At 45.5% G+C, this 16,518-nt stretch overlaps 1 protein-coding gene across 1 annotated transcript in view; it reads left to right on the top strand.

Annotated features, from left to right (window-relative positions):
- The first annotated feature begins 2,334 nt into the window (after window positions 1-2,334).
- ELAPOR2 (endosome-lysosome associated apoptosis and autophagy regulator family member 2) overlaps window positions 2,335-16,518 on the top strand; it is a 94,252-nt gene continuing 80,068 nt past the window's right edge. Inside the window, exon 1 of the mRNA XM_005526035.3 lies at window positions 2,335-2,641. Within this exon, the coding sequence (XP_005526092.2) occupies window positions 2,513-2,641 (129 nt within the window). The 5' untranslated portion in view covers window positions 2,335-2,512. The remainder of the gene's footprint in view (window positions 2,642-16,518) is intronic.

Below are 16,518 nucleotides of genomic sequence, written 5' to 3'. Positions count from 1 at the left end.
TTTTTATTTTCTGCTGGCCACATGCTTACTATGCTCTGCAGAATTTTTGCCATCCTGCTTTCAGGTAAGATCTTCATGATTTAATATCACAGACATTTCAGATCCTGTTCAAATAGCACAGCAACCAAAGTGATGATATTGCTTTTAAAGATCAAGTAATTTCTGGACCTTGTGTCATTTGGAAACATAAAGTAAGACAAAAAAATAATCTCAGATCCCAGTGATTTTTCTTGCTAGGAAGACAGCAAGTCCCACAGAGGACGCTAGAAAAGCTTTGGTAACATACAGTGAGTCCTGAAGAAGAGTATGTAGCCTTTTACTTGTAAATTGACTTTGCCCCTCTCTGAGTTTTAAGGTCAAATAATTTAGTGATGCAGAAGGGTGACAGAGCAGCTGACAAAGCACACTGGTACTCCCTTTTCTCAGCAACCCCTGCCCTGTATGGAAGTTCTGCTCACCTGAACTGATTCTTGCTGGCCCTGTTGCCTCCTGGAGGGTCCCTGGGAATCAGCAGCAGTAACCCCACACTGCAGAGAGCAATTCTGCCAGCAGCCCCCCAGAATTCCCACTCTGAATTCTTACTCGAGGTCAGAACCTAGAGCAAGAAGTGCACTTTTCTGCAAGTTGACCTTGTACCCATTTTCCTTGCATGAAAGGCATGCTGTATCCAACCAATATATTTTTCCCCATATACTTTCAGAGTGAGTCCCTTGCTGCATGCCTGGGGGTGCCTGCAGTTTTGTGTGCTTTATTTTACCAAAGGTGAAGAGAAATGCTGCTCCAGCTGAAATCAGTGCTCCTCAGACACTGGATTTTGTCCTGCAGTTAAGGCGAGCAACAAATCCCTGGGACCAACCTTGTGACCTACCCAGTGCAGAAGCACAAAACATAAAGCAGCAGCAGGGTTTCTATCCTGTTTTCCACTTTTTCTGGAAAGATAATTTGTTTTTTTTTCCTGTAACTGATTACACAAGGTGCTTTATTTGGCACCCTGGTAAGCGATGGGGCCTTTGATGGAAGCACCATAACCCACTTTCCTTCCTCCAGCTGGAGCTAAAATCAGAGCAAAGCTCTGTACAAGAACAAAGGGAAATTGCAAACTTGTCTCCGTTAGCAGAGCATCACAGAGCTCCCTTCCTGCTCCAGAAAGGCTCTCAAATGACATAAATGAGCAAATGGAACCATTTTTGTGTTGGTGTACGGTCACAGCAATGACACCAGCCAGGGATGGACAGAGAGCGTGCATGACGCAAAGATCTGACTCTGCCCTTACATCCCCGTCTCTTTTCATGAAGTGAATAAAAGCTGAGTCAAACCTGAATCACGGTGAGCAGGAACTGCAGTAAAATTAAAAAAAAAAAAAGTCACTCCATTAATTGAAAGAAAAGGTAAAAAAAAAGGGGCTATGTGTTGGAGTCTGAAAAGTGGATCAATAAGGACAGGAACATCTTGTGCTAGCCGTGGGAAGCCCGGTGCTGGGGTTTGCTAGTTAGATCAGAGGAGGCAGAAAGGAAGATCCAGGAGGGAGCAGGAAAGCGAGCAGGGCCAACCCCAGAGATGCCAGGGAGGCAGAGGAACATTGGTGCTGAGGCAGTCACACACTTCATTAGGAAAGAGTAGATGGACATTGCTGAGAAACAGGAGATAAAATTCAGACTGAACGGCAACCACCGAGGGAAAAATGTGCATAATTCTGGGGGATGAGAAAAATTTGGGTCAGGCCACGAATAAGCTGCTTTCCCATGTCACCGAGCAGGTTACTGCCCTGCTCTGGCCATGAGCTGAGCGGTCCAGCGCACATCCTGCCTGGTGGGATCCCGCCTTTGGGGGGACACGGAGCATCCTTGGCGTCCGAGGAGCCGGGAGATGGGTGCAGGCAGCCCGTGCTGCCATGGACAGGGACAGGGGTGCCAGCAGTCAGGAGGGAGACGGCGGGGGATGCAGGCCAGCATCCCACGGCAGGGCTGGGGAAGGAGGGATTCCATCCCACAGCGCCGCTCCCATCCCGGAGCCTATGGAAACGGAGGTTCCAGGCGGGGGGTGCTGCCGTGCTCCCCAGCAGGGCCCGGGCTGCCGGCGGTGCCTGCGGGTTTCGGCCCCGCTACCGCCCCCGCCGCGGAGGTTTTGGGGCCGGCGAGACGCAGCCGGAGGATGCTCCGCGCTCCCTTCGCCACGCCGGGGCTGGACCGGCCTCGGCAGCGTGCGCCTGCGCTGCCAGCCTTCCTCCCCCTCCCGCTCCTCCTCCTCCTCCCCCCGCTGCCGGCCCCTCCTCCCGGCTCTGGCGGTGCCGGCTGCCGGGGCGGCCGCCGGGGCCGCTGTGTCCGACAGCCCCGGGGTTATGCCCGGCTGCAGGCGGGGCGCAGGGCCAGGGGCAGCCCGCGGCCGGGGCTCGCAGGTGTCCGGCAGGAGCAGGGCGCGGTGATCCCCAGCAGCCCCCCCCACCCCCGGGAAGGGGTGCGCGGGCGCTCCGCGGCGGGGGAGGAAGAGGAGGAAGAGGAGGAGGAGGAGGAAGATGCTGCTGCTGAGGATGCTGAGGATGCGGCGGGCCGGAGCGGAGCGGGGGTACCCGGGCAGAGCCTGGGTGTGCTGCTGGCTGCTGGGCTGGCAGGCGGCCGCCCTGCAGCTGCCGCCCTGCGAGGAGGTGAGATTTTCCTCCTCCTCTTCGGCTTTTCCCCATCCGTAAAGGCGGGCGGGGGTAAGCACCGGCTCGGGAGGAGGGTGGCATCCCAGCAAGGTGGAGTTGCTGGCTATTGCAGGCTCCCCCAGAGCTGTCCGGGGGGTGGTAGAGGGGTCAGACCCAGGGGAAGGACCCTCCGCCGGTGCGGGCTCTCGGGCGGCCGAGCCCCCCGCATCACGAGTGGCGCGGCTCCCCTTTCGCGAACTGCCCTTGCCCGTGGTGATCGCTGCTCCCTTCGGTGCATGGAAATAGTAGAGTCCCCCTCCAAACGAAGGGGGCTCGGCCGGCGTCGCTGTTTTTCTAAATACCGTGTCGAATCAGCGCAAAGGTGGAGAGTGAGGGAGGGATGGTGTGTGAAGCTGTCCCGCCCTGCCGGTGTCAGCTCGGTGTGTCCGGGGCTGAGCCGTGCGTGTGACACAGGGATAGAAACTTTCTGGCCCTCTACTGCTGTAAGAACCCGAAGCTGGTTCTTGCACTCCGATCTCGGTGTGCTGGGAGCAGGGACGCTCCGCACAGCTGTGCGGGATGCGGGGCTGGGGCGGCCGGGCAGGGATGCGCAGCCCCGGGTGGCCCCTGAGGTTTTCCGGGGAAGGGACCTGGGCTTCATGAAGATATTTTCCAGGGTTTCCAGCCTTACTCCTACATGCAGGGAAATCCTCTCTGCTGCTGTTAAAAAGCAAAGTGGGTCTTTCCTGTGTTTTAAACCAGCAGTAGAGGTGAGGAGGCTGGGTGTCACCGTTCCAAACAGGTCTAGGTGGCTGGAGCTCTGCTCAGGCAGGCAGAAACCTGTAAATGGGTTAACAACAGTCAGTTCTCTTCCTTCTAACCTCTCCTATCCGAGGATGCTCTGGGGCCAGAGCTTCCCCACTCCTCCAGTTGCAGCGTTCAGCAAGAACAAATTTGTTCATTCTCAGAGTGGGTGGGCGTGGGTGACTGCGGCCAGCTGGGAGCACTGGGCTGGTGAAGGGTCCTGATTCATGCTTGGAGGCAATTGCAGTGTGGCACCTCCTTGGCTGGGGGTGCAGAATACCACGTCTCCTTTCTGAGATGAAAGACAGCATTTCTGACCTGGGGAATACTCTCTTTTTGCCTATGAAATTTCCTTGTTGTCTTCCAAGCAGCAGAGTTCAGTGCTAGTCTAGCGTGGGAAATCTTGCAGTAGGAAGAGGTGATGTCTGGCAAATCAGTGTCTGTTTTGGGCATGTTTCTCCTAAATGTTGATCATTCTCACGGCATATTTTTCCTAAATGTTAGTCATTCTCAGAGAGAGGAATTTTTGCAGCCACCTGCTTTAAATTACCTATCTCCCTTTTCAGCTAGTGAAGGGAAACAGGTACTTTTAGAGCTGTTTTCATCCTAAAGTCTTTGCTTCAAAAAAATGAACCTCTGCAGATGGTTAAAGGTGAGAGCTGAACCTGTGCAGTGGTACCAAAAGCGTAGAGCTTGCACTGGGCTTTAGGAGTGCAAATTCTCTCTGCAGCCCAATCCTGTACCCCTTTAGAGCTGGACCTATGTGCTTCTGGTTTCTTTTCAGAGAGGCTAACAACGTTGTTTTACTTGACTTGAATGCTCTTTGAAACAGAGACAGCCCTCACTCACATGGTTAAAATGCTGTGTGTTACTTGTTCTGGGGTGTGTGCAGCCATGAAAATGTGTGTCTCAGGAAATGTAATTACAAACATCTCTGGATGGAGATGGAGGGGAAATAAAAAAGAGCAGGATAGCAGATGAACTGCTTTACAAAAGAGAAGACTAGAAGTTAATAATTTTGTCTCAAAACTTTGCTATTTGCCCTATTTCAGCCTGATCTGAGTGACCTGGGTGTATTGGTATTAAAAACACATCAGCTCCCGATGAGATTGACTCTGATTTGGGCAGACCCAGGGATTAAGTTGTGCCATAAGAAAGCACAGCCTATCAGAGGGTATTGCAGTCCTTTAAAGACTTGGTAAACATCTTTTGTTTTATATCCAAAAAGTCTAAGAAGCACAAGGCTTAATGTGCTGACAGGTGACATTTTCAATCTATAGGGGATCCTTCTTTAGCAGCACTTTCCCCACTCCTTCCTTGACAACTTATTATTTTGTTCCCTCACTAATGACAAATAGATATCTGGTGGTTTGTGAGATTTCTGTACTGGCACAACACTTGGAGCAGTGGGATCTCTGGCTGTGCCTGAGGCTCCTTGGTGCTCTGATTACATAGGTAGTAAAATAATAATGTCTAGCAATGTCACTTTCCAGAAACCTTTTTGTCATTGACTTCATTCATCAGGGAGTGTAGTAGTTCAGCACACTGGATTTAGGAGGGGTGTGTTTGTGCTACAAGCCAAAGGTACCAAGCAGCTTGAATCAATGTTCCTGTGACTTTTTGGAGTGATATAGCCATAAACTTCAGTCACAACAGTGTTCAGTCCAGGCTGTGATGGTCATTCAGATTGTGACCGCTCCCTGAGCTCTCCAATGCCAGCAGTAAATTTAGAGGTGATTCCTGCATCTCCAAGAGATAGAGACAGGCTCAACTTGGATGGCTGGGGTCCAAAACCTGGGGAGAGACATGACTGTACCCTGTGTACAGCCATCACTGTGCCTCTGGTGACTTGGCAGCTCGAATTAGGACAGTGGTAGAAGAATAAGTGCTTGGTGAATTCTTTCTGCCATGCCGGTGATGATCAGGGTAGTCATGCAAATGTTTCATGTGTTGCGTAAATTATGACTTTGAATGGAATTGATGACACCCATGCTTTTCACTGCCATTAAATACACATTAAGCTGTTATGTTGGAAGTAATGAGGTATTCATGCCAGTGCCCCTGCTGCTGCAGGGACAATGGTTGTTACATCTTATGTTCCAGTGTTTGGTACTTTTTCTTTTCTACACTTTTCAACTGAATGGGTCTTCTTCAGCTTCCCCTTAGAGATTCACTCAAATCTGAGCAGATTTTGCTTTTAGGACATTTGATACTCAGCCTAAATGGGTCTTTTCTTCATTTCATCTTTCCTTTCCCTCTGTTGTTTTTGAAATAATAATGAAAAAAATTGAACTCACCGAGTGACTCTTCTCTTAATTCCCATTCAGTCAAATTGCTTTCAAAGAGAGATACAGAGTGTCCTGCTGGGAAAGATGTTTTCTTTCATACTCCCATTAGGCTCTCAGTTACTATGCAGATTGAGACATGCCTTTGACATTGATAATAAATGTGATTCTGATACATTGCATGGTTTACCTGCTGTTTCAGTAGACACATAAATTAAAAGGTAATGTTAAATGCTTTCTTAAGGGAATGCATTTTAGCACTAGTCTGCTAGAATGCTTATGGAAAAGGCAAAAACAATATGAGAAATGTTCTTGGAAAATGAGACTCTTTTATAAAATCACTTGCAAGGGAAAGGCAAAGAAGTCTTAAGAATAAAGGGGAAGCATGAACTTAGGTCAAGTAAAGTGGATTTGGTGTGTTGCAATAGTGCCAATTCTCATGATGAGAAAAGGTTAAAAATTGAATATGTCTAAGCGAAGTGTGAAGTATTTTGAGTATATTAGTATGTTAAATCAGGATATTAGGTACGGAGCTAAGCAGCGTGGGAAGCAAGGTGAAATTCTGTCTTTGCATCTGAAGGATGGAGAGGAGATGTGTCAGTCTTGGAAAGGTGTTACATAAACCAGCAGGCCTGTCACCAACTACACATGGCAGGAGTAGCAGGGATGTCTGCTGGCAGACTGAGTATCTGAAACACTCGTGTGTTGAATGAGAGCTGTACCTGCTTGGGAAGAGGTTTGGAGTCATTGCAAAAGGCTCTGTAGAGGCAGCACATGTGCTGATGGTAAAACAGTTTGGGTGGGTGATTAAAAGAAAAAGAAAAGAATAAAACCTGTCAGAGTGGTTTTGTGCCCTATCATTAGTACTCAGGAACCGTGAACACTGTGTTTGTTCTAAAGCTGGTTAATGAGCACACAGTGATCACAGCAAGGGGTGGGGCTGTCTAGGTAAGGAGGGAGTAACTTGACAGAGCAAGAAAAAGAAGAAAGTGCATTAATGCATGGGATGGAGAAAATTAATGAGATGCAAATCTATTGGATAAGGTAGAAATAAAAAGGATTTTTGTGCACTTGAAGGGCTAAATGTTTTTATTGTTGAAAGGTAATAACTTTTTATTTTTACATGGCCATAAACAACCAAATATTGATCAAATACAACTATTTGACCTCTGAGATTCATTTAGTCTTTGTTGGCTTTATAATCTCTGAAGTGATTAGTTCATTTAGCAAGGAAATCTCCTTCTAAGTTGGTTTTCTTGCTGCCCCTTTTTGGTACCCTTGTCCCTTTCTCTGAAGCATCTGCATTTGCTGTTTTGGCAACAGAGCAGGTGCTACCTATGCCAGCTGCTGGGATGATCCAATGTTGTATTCCTTAATTTCTAACCACCTTGAAAGATACTAGACACTTAATCTATGAATGATTCATAGTCAGCAGAAGAGGCTATGGAAAGATTCCAATACAGACCATTTTATTTCTTTCACGTCTTGCTACATGGAGTTTGTGTGGGAAAGAAAAATGTACAGCTTCCATTTTCCATGGTGTTGAAGGGTCATAAAGATGAGGAAAGAGGAGCAAGAAACAGACTACAAAACTGCTGACAATGAAGTCGATGGAGTGGAAACACATGCACAAAAGGTGAGGAGACAGATGCTAAAACACAGGTACCAGAGCAGAAAGCACACGAGCAGACCAAGGTGGGGGAAAGCTCAGGAGAGACTGGTGAGGTGTCAGAAATGAAAACCTGGGAAGGAAGACAGATGCTGGCATAAAAACTGGATAGTGAGCCATGGTTGTAATGATTCAAGGATGAGAGAATTAGTCACAGTGGAAACTGCTGTAACAGACCATAAACTCAAAAGAGTAGTAGCCATTAAACCAACACAAGATTGCATTTCTCCCACCATCAGATATCACTGAATCACTCAGGGTGAGATTTATCATTTATAAAGAAGGCCATGATTTTATTTTCTCTTTTCTTCATAGGTTGATGTTTAGTGAGAGTGGGACCTGTGCTGGGATTCCTGACACATCCATGCATTGTGGAGTCAGGACAGCCAAGCCAGCCAGGGGCCAGGATGGATTTTTGCCAGGATTTGGGCTGTCAGCTGCCTCGTCCAGGCCATGTTTTCCACCAGGTGTTGGTTGGGGAGGCTTTGGCAGTACTGTGTGTTGCTTTATGGCAGGTGATGACCTGGGTCAGAAATGCTGGAATCACTTGAAGGGAACCTTTTCTGTGAGCCTGACCCTGTGCTGAAGGTGTTGGCAGAGCTCCCACTGCCTGCAGCCACCGTGGGGCAGAGCCGGGGGCTCTCAGACCTGCAGGGCTCAGGCTGTGGGCAGCGGGGAGATGCCATCACTGCAGGCTTCCCTGTGTCATATGGTACATTGCTGTCAACACCTGCTGAAGGAAGTGCTAAGCACCAACTAACTAGAAAGAAAAAATGAGTTTGAGAAGAACAGGTAAGGGCTGGTAAAAAGAAAAGTAGCCTTGAATGCCTTATACTTGAGATAGGAAAGAAACAGTGTTTGGGAACAGGTCCCACACATCTCCCAGCTGGTGCCAAGGTTTTTCTAGGGGCTGCTGCTGTGAAGGTCCCATGTTGTTATCCAGCATGGCTATATCTTCTCTAACTCTTACACCCACTTGGAAAAGAGTGTTCTGCTCACTACCCCTTGGTGTAATACCTTAGGTCTTACCCTGGACCTGAAAGTGTGTTTAGATTTTGATTGCTGGTACTGGGATCAGTTTGGTTTTCAGTCTTTTGAAAACCAAGACCTTTGGTTTTGAAGGAGAGAAGTAGATAAACCTCCCCTTTTTTTTATTTTAGCAACCATCTTTTAAAGCAAACAAACAAACAAGCCCCTTTCAATTGCAAAACATTATCTGAGTCTCATAATGACCTTGTTTCACAAGCATTGTGATACTCTCTTTGATAAATAGTGCCAGACAGTAATTACTGTGCACTTGGGACATGGGCTCAGAGCTGATTTAGGATGATCTAGGACGACATGTGCAGCTGAGCCACTGGATCTTCTGTCTTGGTGCTGATGATCCTGTCACTGTGCTGAGTCACAACTAACGCTGGTTTGGCTGCAACCTCACCTGCCAAAGGGAAAAAAAAAAGCCAAAACAAAACCAAAAGGAAAGGGTGAGGTTCAGCTGGGAGAGTAGCAGAGATGACTCAGTCAGTGGTTAGGTTCTGGTGTGATAGAAGTGGTACAGGAGGCTTTGGGACCTGCTCAAGGGCACAAGTCTGGTCTTCTTTATTTCTAGAACATAAAATTTTGGTGGGATAGGGCTAGCTTGGATTTACACTGAGATAATGGCAAGGGGATTTTATTTCTTGATGTAGAAAGAAGAAAACAAGAGCTGTGTGTTAAAGGTGTGAAAGAACTGGATTGTTGCTCTATGGTGTGCTTTGACTTTTTCCTGCAAGGAAAGGGGTATTTGCTGGCTGCAAGACATATTTTCAATGAAAAAAATAGTAATTCCAGATGATGCTGTATTCCCAACTAGAAATTTTCTTTGACATTGAGTTTTTACTGCTACAAAGAGAAAACAAATCACTCATCCCATTGATATGGGATTAACCTCTGTTACCTGTTCATGTTTTGTGGTTAAGAAATACAACACACAACAGAGGAGAGACTTGAAGTCTATGGTGAGACTTGAAGACTATTGGAAAGTACCTACAAAAAGTGATAGGGACTGTTACCTGGTGGTGAAAATGCTGGAGAGCTCAATTTTCATTTGGTTATATTTTGTTCCACCTTAGAGGTACAAATATTTTCCAGGGATAATCCCCAGGAAAGTGGCTCAGGGTATTTGGGATTGGGTAAAAGGCTATGCCCACCCTGCCAAGAACAGGAGCCTCAGGAGAAGATATTCCTGTAAACAAGATGAGCCAGTCCATGAGTGTGGGCAGATCCCTGGCCCTCTTGTAGTTAGCAGGGTCAACGCAGTCAAAAGAGCTATTTTCTATATTATAATTACCAATGTGTGTTACTAGTGCTAATCTTATAATCCAATTTGATGAAAAAACCCTGCTTTAGGGAGAGGGTGAACTTTCCCTCTGAGGGTGGAACTGACCTGAACATGCTTAGAGTGTTTTTAATGTAATGAATATGATCAGAAAATTCAAATGCATTAGATAACCAAGCCAGAGGGAGGAGTGATGGGGAGTGCAAAAACCTGAAGATGTCATTAACATAATTGCTGCTGGCTTGATAAAATACAGTACACATTTAACAGCAGAGAAATCAGTGTCTAAACTGATTCTACTGTCACAGAAAATGGAAGTGCACAAGGTGGTGACTGCTAGCAGCAAACTGAAGGGTAAAGGTGATTTAGACCTGAGCTGTTGACTCTTAAAGTGTTAATTTCCCACAGCGTTTCCTGTGGTGTGTGAAATCCTTCTGGTTTTGTACTTGCTCTCTGAAGTTCCTTAGAGGAAGACCTTCACACAGGCCAGTCGTGTGTTGTACACACAAGGGGTGGTGCTGTGTGTTTTGAGAGACGTACAGCAGAAATGGATGACTGCTGATTTTTCCCAGGCTTTTATATCCATGGCTCCCTCCTGCTGGCAGGTCAACAGTGCTGATCAAATGCTGCTTGTTTCTGGTAAGCTGCTTTTTATCTCCAGCTCTGTGGCTCCCTGAAGCAAATGAAGAAAAGAAAGATTTCCCAAGACAGTTCTTTTCTTCTCTCTTTCGTTTGTTCCTATTTAATCCAATTTATAAAAGCCCCAGACTTCTCTTGAAAGGAAGGAACGAGGGGCTGTAACCAGACTTCTTTATGGCAGGATTCATGCTTGCATGGAGGGACTGCGAGCTGATGTTCATCTCAGGGATGCTGGGGAAAGGCTGCACGATAGAACTGGAGTGGGAAATGATTCAGTTTATCATGCTGCACCTTCCTCACAAGCAGCTGCCCTGCAGACCTGCTGATGAGCAGCTTGTCTTGCCTTGTGATGAATGTCAAGTGTCCTGATTAGTCGGAGAGTGGCTCTCCCCTAGAGCTGCTCAAGTAACAGCTGAACCCAGGCCAACTCTCTCCTCTTCCAGAAGATCTGGCAGGATGACTGTCAATTAATGCCTGGTTTTGATGCTGAATATAGGATACAGAAGGGCTCTGAATTATCCTTTTTTTAGCTGGAAGCCCGCTGTTCTCCATGTTAGCCTCTGCACAGTGAGGCAGTAGATCCAGAGGTGTTGCTCTATCCTGCACCAAAGGAACACATCCTGTGAGAGTCAAGCCATCCTTTCACTGTCCAGGTATCACAAATAGTTCAACACCGAGCCCTGAACTGCTACTGAAATAGCTGTGATCAATGATCACACTCCCATTCACCCCAGCTAAGGAGGCATAATGTCAAAAACAATCAATTCCTGTATCTTTTTGTTTTGCAGTATTTTTAACAGCACTTAAAAGCCAACTCTACTTAAATGTTTGCTGACTCCTCTGAAAAGTCATTGCTTTGCAGTTCCAGCTTTTAAATTCAAAAATCCCAAACAAACCAGCTGGTTTGCTGCATTGCCCATTGTGATACTGACCTGCAAATCTCTTGAACTGCTTTGCTAAACAAGGGAAAAGATTTCCTTAAAGCCTCATCATGTGGTCATGCAGGAATCACAGCTTTCATTGAAAAAGGTGGGAGAAAAGTTAAGTTGGCTCCTCAGTATTGAAGAGAAGAGTTGAAAGTGTGAACTTTGAAAATCTGTAAAGTTAAATGGAGCTAAATTGCATAGTGTTTTAAGGTCCTGTGGCACTTAAATAGGTTATATGAATTTGATGGGGTGGAAGCAATGATGCCTGACTCAAGGTTTTGGGAGGCTTTATGTGACTGTTACTGAAAGTACAATTTGATTAACGAACTTTGACATTATTTACATTTAGCATTTATGCTGTAGATAGTCTGATGGGAGGACCCAGTAGTGCCTCATTGGGCACCACACAGGCTAAAAATAGAAATAAATTATTGGGGCAATGACCTGCCCTCACAGGCAGTCTCTAGCCTGCTGAACAGGAGAGACCCAAAGAGCTCTGGTCCCTGAGCTGTCAGTGTGTCCCCTGGCACAGATTTGCCCATGGCAGCTGGCACAGCATGGGACACTGCAGCAGAAGCTCTGGATGAGCTCCACAGGAATCCTGCAGTTGGGCAGTAAAGGTGAGTAAAGGCAGTTTTGTCATGGGATGATGGTAACAGGGTACTTGTTATATGTTGGGAAAGCACGCAGCACCCTCATGGTTCTTCAGGACAGCAGAAGATCAGTGTGAAGAGACCTTACTCCAGTGATCCATGCATAGTCCAAGCCTGAGATCCTGATGGAAGTAACATAAGGCAGAACCAGCATTTCTACCATAAAAAGAACTTACCTTGCTTTTAATTGTACAAGTCAGGCACCTAGCTTGACCTAAGTATCTGGGAGAGACAATCACCATTCAAGATAAATATTTATCATCCTGAAAGTGTTTTTTTTTTTTTTTTCTGCTGAATGTGCCCATTTTCTTTCACTGGCTACAGAGGGATGCTGTCTTTTGCCAGGTAGATGCTCAGCTTTTAGTTACCTGAAGTAAAATAGGGACCCATGAGTGGAATCAGTCTCCACTGTGAGTTGCATTAGCTGTTACACAAGCTACAAGGTCACTTTGCAGCACTCTGTAAGCTGCAGGGGTGAGGGTGCTCTGATAAAGCTGGGACATCACAGTGGTTGCAGCTAGGTCTCTGCAGTGACCTAATTATCCTGGAGAAGGGATCTAAATCTTTGCCTCTGAACTGCTGAATTAGACAGGAAACACAGCAGGAGCAGAGTCTTGGTCCTTAGTTCTGGAGAGCTGTTTGTGAGCCAAGAGGTTTTTATTGCTTTGCCTTGTAGCAGCTTCCTACCAAAGGTGCATTATCACACAGCAGATTCTCTTCCTATCCAGGGAGTAATTAACATCAGGCTAATGCCAGGGTAAATTTCTCTATTATACATGCAGGATATACCTGTGTCTGTCTGTCTATCTATCTATCTATAGACACACACATTTAAGCTTGCCTGCAATGATCAGTTTGTAATTTGTCAAATGGGCTAGACCTTATATCTGTATTTAATTTCCCACTGCAAAAAGGCAGCTGCATGATTTGTTATGGCTTCCCATGTGTGTGGTTACAGGCTGGCTGCATGGCCCAGGCAGGTAAACCACCTATGAATGCATTTCTTTCTTTGTGCCCTAGATTGGGTCATATCTCGTGGGCACAATCAGTAGCAAGGGACAGCTGAGGAACTGTGCCTGAGCAAAACCCTGATCTCTCTCTCCTGCCTTTCCCCCAGTCCATGGGCTGATGAGTCAGTGCTGATTGATTTGACTGATGCAGCCCTTGTGATGGTAACACATCACCCTGCCCCTGGAAAAGGGTTTAAAGGGGCTGCAGACAAAGCTGTGCCTTCTGCTGTCACACCAAGCTCATCCCTCGCCAGACCTTGGTGGGATGCAGGAGGGAATCTTGCAGCTCCAGGCACTCTCTAGCTGCCAGAAATGCTAACAGATTTGGGTTTGTAGCTGCTTAAAGAAGCTTCCATAGCCCTGTGGGTAAATCTGGACTCCAGGAGAACTGTGCACTGAGCAAGGTTTGGCTTGACACTGCTGCTGGAGATCATTTTAACTGGAGTTAGCAGCACAGACACAGAAAAGGTTCCAGAAGCTGAATGTAGCTGATGGCCAACTTAAATCTAAGATGTGTTTTCTCTACCACTTACTTAGCTCAGGCTGCCTTGGGCTGCTAGTTTCTCCTTAGTCTTATTTATTAGTTATTCTTGCAGTGGAAATGGACTCTGTGGGCTTGGAGACAGCCCAGGAGGGAGATACTGGATGGGGCTTGCTCATAAGTGTACACTGTTATGTATTTTTCTTGTCAGGCTGTGATTTAAGATATTGCTTTGTTCAATGAACAGGGTTATTTCACATAAGGCAGTTAAGTGCTCACCAAGGGCTGGTCCTATCCTGGGATGAGTGGCTGCAAGTCAGGCAGAAGTTCCCAAGCTAAACCTGCCAAGCATGATGTCCCTCTGGTGTTACAGGAGTCATCAGTCTCAATTTTTGTCTTTTTCCTTTTTGCCTCAAAATGCAATATTCATAAAAACATATAGCATTTCCAAACTTGAATATTGACAAAGATTTAGTTAAAAATTGTAAAGAAAAAAAGTCTTATTTGCTATAGGGTTGCTTTTTTTTTTTTTTCCCTGTTTGAAAATACTCAGCCATCTGGTCAGCAAACAAGTAAAATACTGAATGATATTGGCAGCAAAACTGAAAAACAATGAATGGGAGAAGGAAACAGTTCACAGTCTTTCTGTAGCCTGGTGGATTTTGGTTTTGCAGTATTTTTTTCCACAGAAAAAAAATTTAAAATTTGTGCTTGTAAAATCCTGGTTAAAATTTGTGCTTGTAAAATGCAGAACCTAGTAATAATCTTCATATAAGTAAACACAGCTTTGGCATAGCCTAAAGTCAGTGAAGTTGTTTTTATTTTTACTTCTCCACAAGGATTAATTTGGTTTGGCAAAAGAAGCACACCTTTTCTTTATTTTCAAAATGCTTTCTATGTAATATTACATATAAATGCAATATTATATATTAGTGTAATATAATAAGTTATATTGTATATAAGTGTTCAAAAAGTCCTGTCTATAAAAATGTTTTCTGGCAATGTGACCACTTTGGTTAAAATTGTGTGAGTTCAAGTCTGAGTACAAATCACTTGATTTGACACAAAACTGACCAATATTTTTAGCTCTTCCTCCGGGGACTGTATGTATTGGTAGAGGAGATTTTGGATTGGAGTAACATTCCCTTCCACACTGAAGGTTTGTTTCACTGATTCTCTCCCTGCCTGTACCTAAAATTTAGCCTCTGAGGAAGTCACAGTCTCAAGGGGACAAGCTGAGCCAGAAGTGAGCCAGACTTACCCAGCCCCATGGAGAGAGTGAGGAGCACACCAGGAGCACACAGACATGGTCACTAGTGATGGGGGAATGAGGGGTGGGTTTGTCACACCCTGCCCTGTGCAGGCCATGTGCCTAATGGGTGTTCTTTCATACAGCAACATCTCCCAAGAGAAAGGGAAATGTGGAGCAAATGCATTTGGTAGGAAATTGTAGAGGGGGTGACAGGGCAGAAAAATGATAGAAGATCAGACAAGTGAGCATCACCCGGGCTTCCCTCTAAAAACTGTGTAGCTCCTTTCCTAATGTTTTTCTGGTGCCTGCTATGAAAAATTCTTACACCTAATGGAAAATGATAACCAACAGCAGAGGGATAGGAGTGGAAGCTTTGAAAAATGCTCGTGCATGTGCCTGCTTTTAAGCACGTAAATAATTCCTCTGAAGTTTGAAAATTAGTGCCTTATTTAAGATGAAGTTGATGTTAAATACCATCCTGGATTAAAGTCAGGGAGTTCTGTGTATCACAGAACACAACTGAGCTATATTACTGGATTTAAATATTTTGCCTCCAGTAAGTTGAGGGTATGCAGTGTTGGAAAAAAGCTTATTGATTTGTGTTAAGAATATCTAAATGTTAAGTCAGTTCGGTGCTCATTTCATGCTCTTTTGTGGGTTTTCATAGAAATATTTCTTCTGTATACTTGCTGCAGATGTTTTAAGACTAACTAATGATGTCCTTTTATATACTTTTGGAAGTGGAATTTGTGTAGCAGATTGGCAGGATGATGCTGTGGGACTGCTGCTGGAGGGGAACTGCAGGGAAATGGGCCACGTTGATTCTTCAGATGATTAAATCTGGCCACAGTTCAGGTCCTCACAGGATTAAAGTTGGCAACTTGTAAAATATTGTTACCTTTGTCCTCCTCTACATGAACCCCCTGGGAGCTGTGTGAGGATGAGACAGTTTGGCAATAGTGAACTGAATCCTTGAAGCTGCATTTTCCCTATGGACTCTGCAATTGCAGAAGTCAAACCTGGTTCAGAGCAGAGGCTCAGTGAGGAAGTGGCTATACAGAAAGAGATGCAGAAACTCTTGGATGCATTTGCACATGCCCAAAAATATTAATGTTGAGCTGAATTATTCACTGACATTGGAGGAGCCTTGTAGATACATATGCTATAGTATTTGCCTTAACATTTGCTCCATCTGGCTCATTTTCCTCAAGTACATGGATATCATTTCCCTGCTCAAATAATCAGCTCGGGTCCTCATCTGAGGTACATTATTTTGTCCTACTCAGCTGTTTTATATCTGATGTAGTTCTAGTTTTTGAATTCTACATATCTCAGGAACACCCAAAGTGAGGGTTTGCTGGTGTCCTTTGAGATTATAAAAAGGGACCTCAGTTTATCATACTGTCTTGCACCTGGAAAAATCATGACATGGTATGAAAAGAAGTGAGTTCATTTGGCTGGTGCTTCAGGAAGGAGTGAAATTTGGCACTGTGCTGGTGTTAGTGTTCAGAAGGAGAAGAAGTAGCAGAAATAAAAAGGAAAAAGTCGTCTTGGGAGATGGAAAACTCAATGCCAAAGGGAAATCTGGTGAAAGCGTATTCATCTGTTGAGTGGAGACTGCTTGGTCTGCTTGCTCACCTTGGACCAGTTGGCTCATCTGCTTGCTGTCCATCTCAGGTGTGGGACCTCCTGATCATTGAGTTACAAAATGATTTGGGTTGGAAGGGACCTTAAAGATCATCTGGTTCCAGCTCTGCCATGAGCAGGGACACCTTTCATTGGACCATGTTGTTCAGGGCCCCCTCCCAACCTGGCATTGATGGCCTTGAATCCTTCACAAACTAAAGCTCAGCAATTTTTTT

Source organism: Pseudopodoces humilis, chromosome 5, assembly GCF_049639895.1.
Source record: "Pseudopodoces humilis isolate 2021_Gansu_Grassland_sample_001 chromosome 5, ASM4963989v1, whole genome shotgun sequence".
In the NCBI taxonomy this organism is placed as follows: Eukaryota; Metazoa; Chordata; class Aves; order Passeriformes; family Paridae; genus Pseudopodoces; species Pseudopodoces humilis.
Note: the sequence above shows the minus strand (reverse complement) of the source record. Positions and strands in the feature narration are given on the sequence as shown.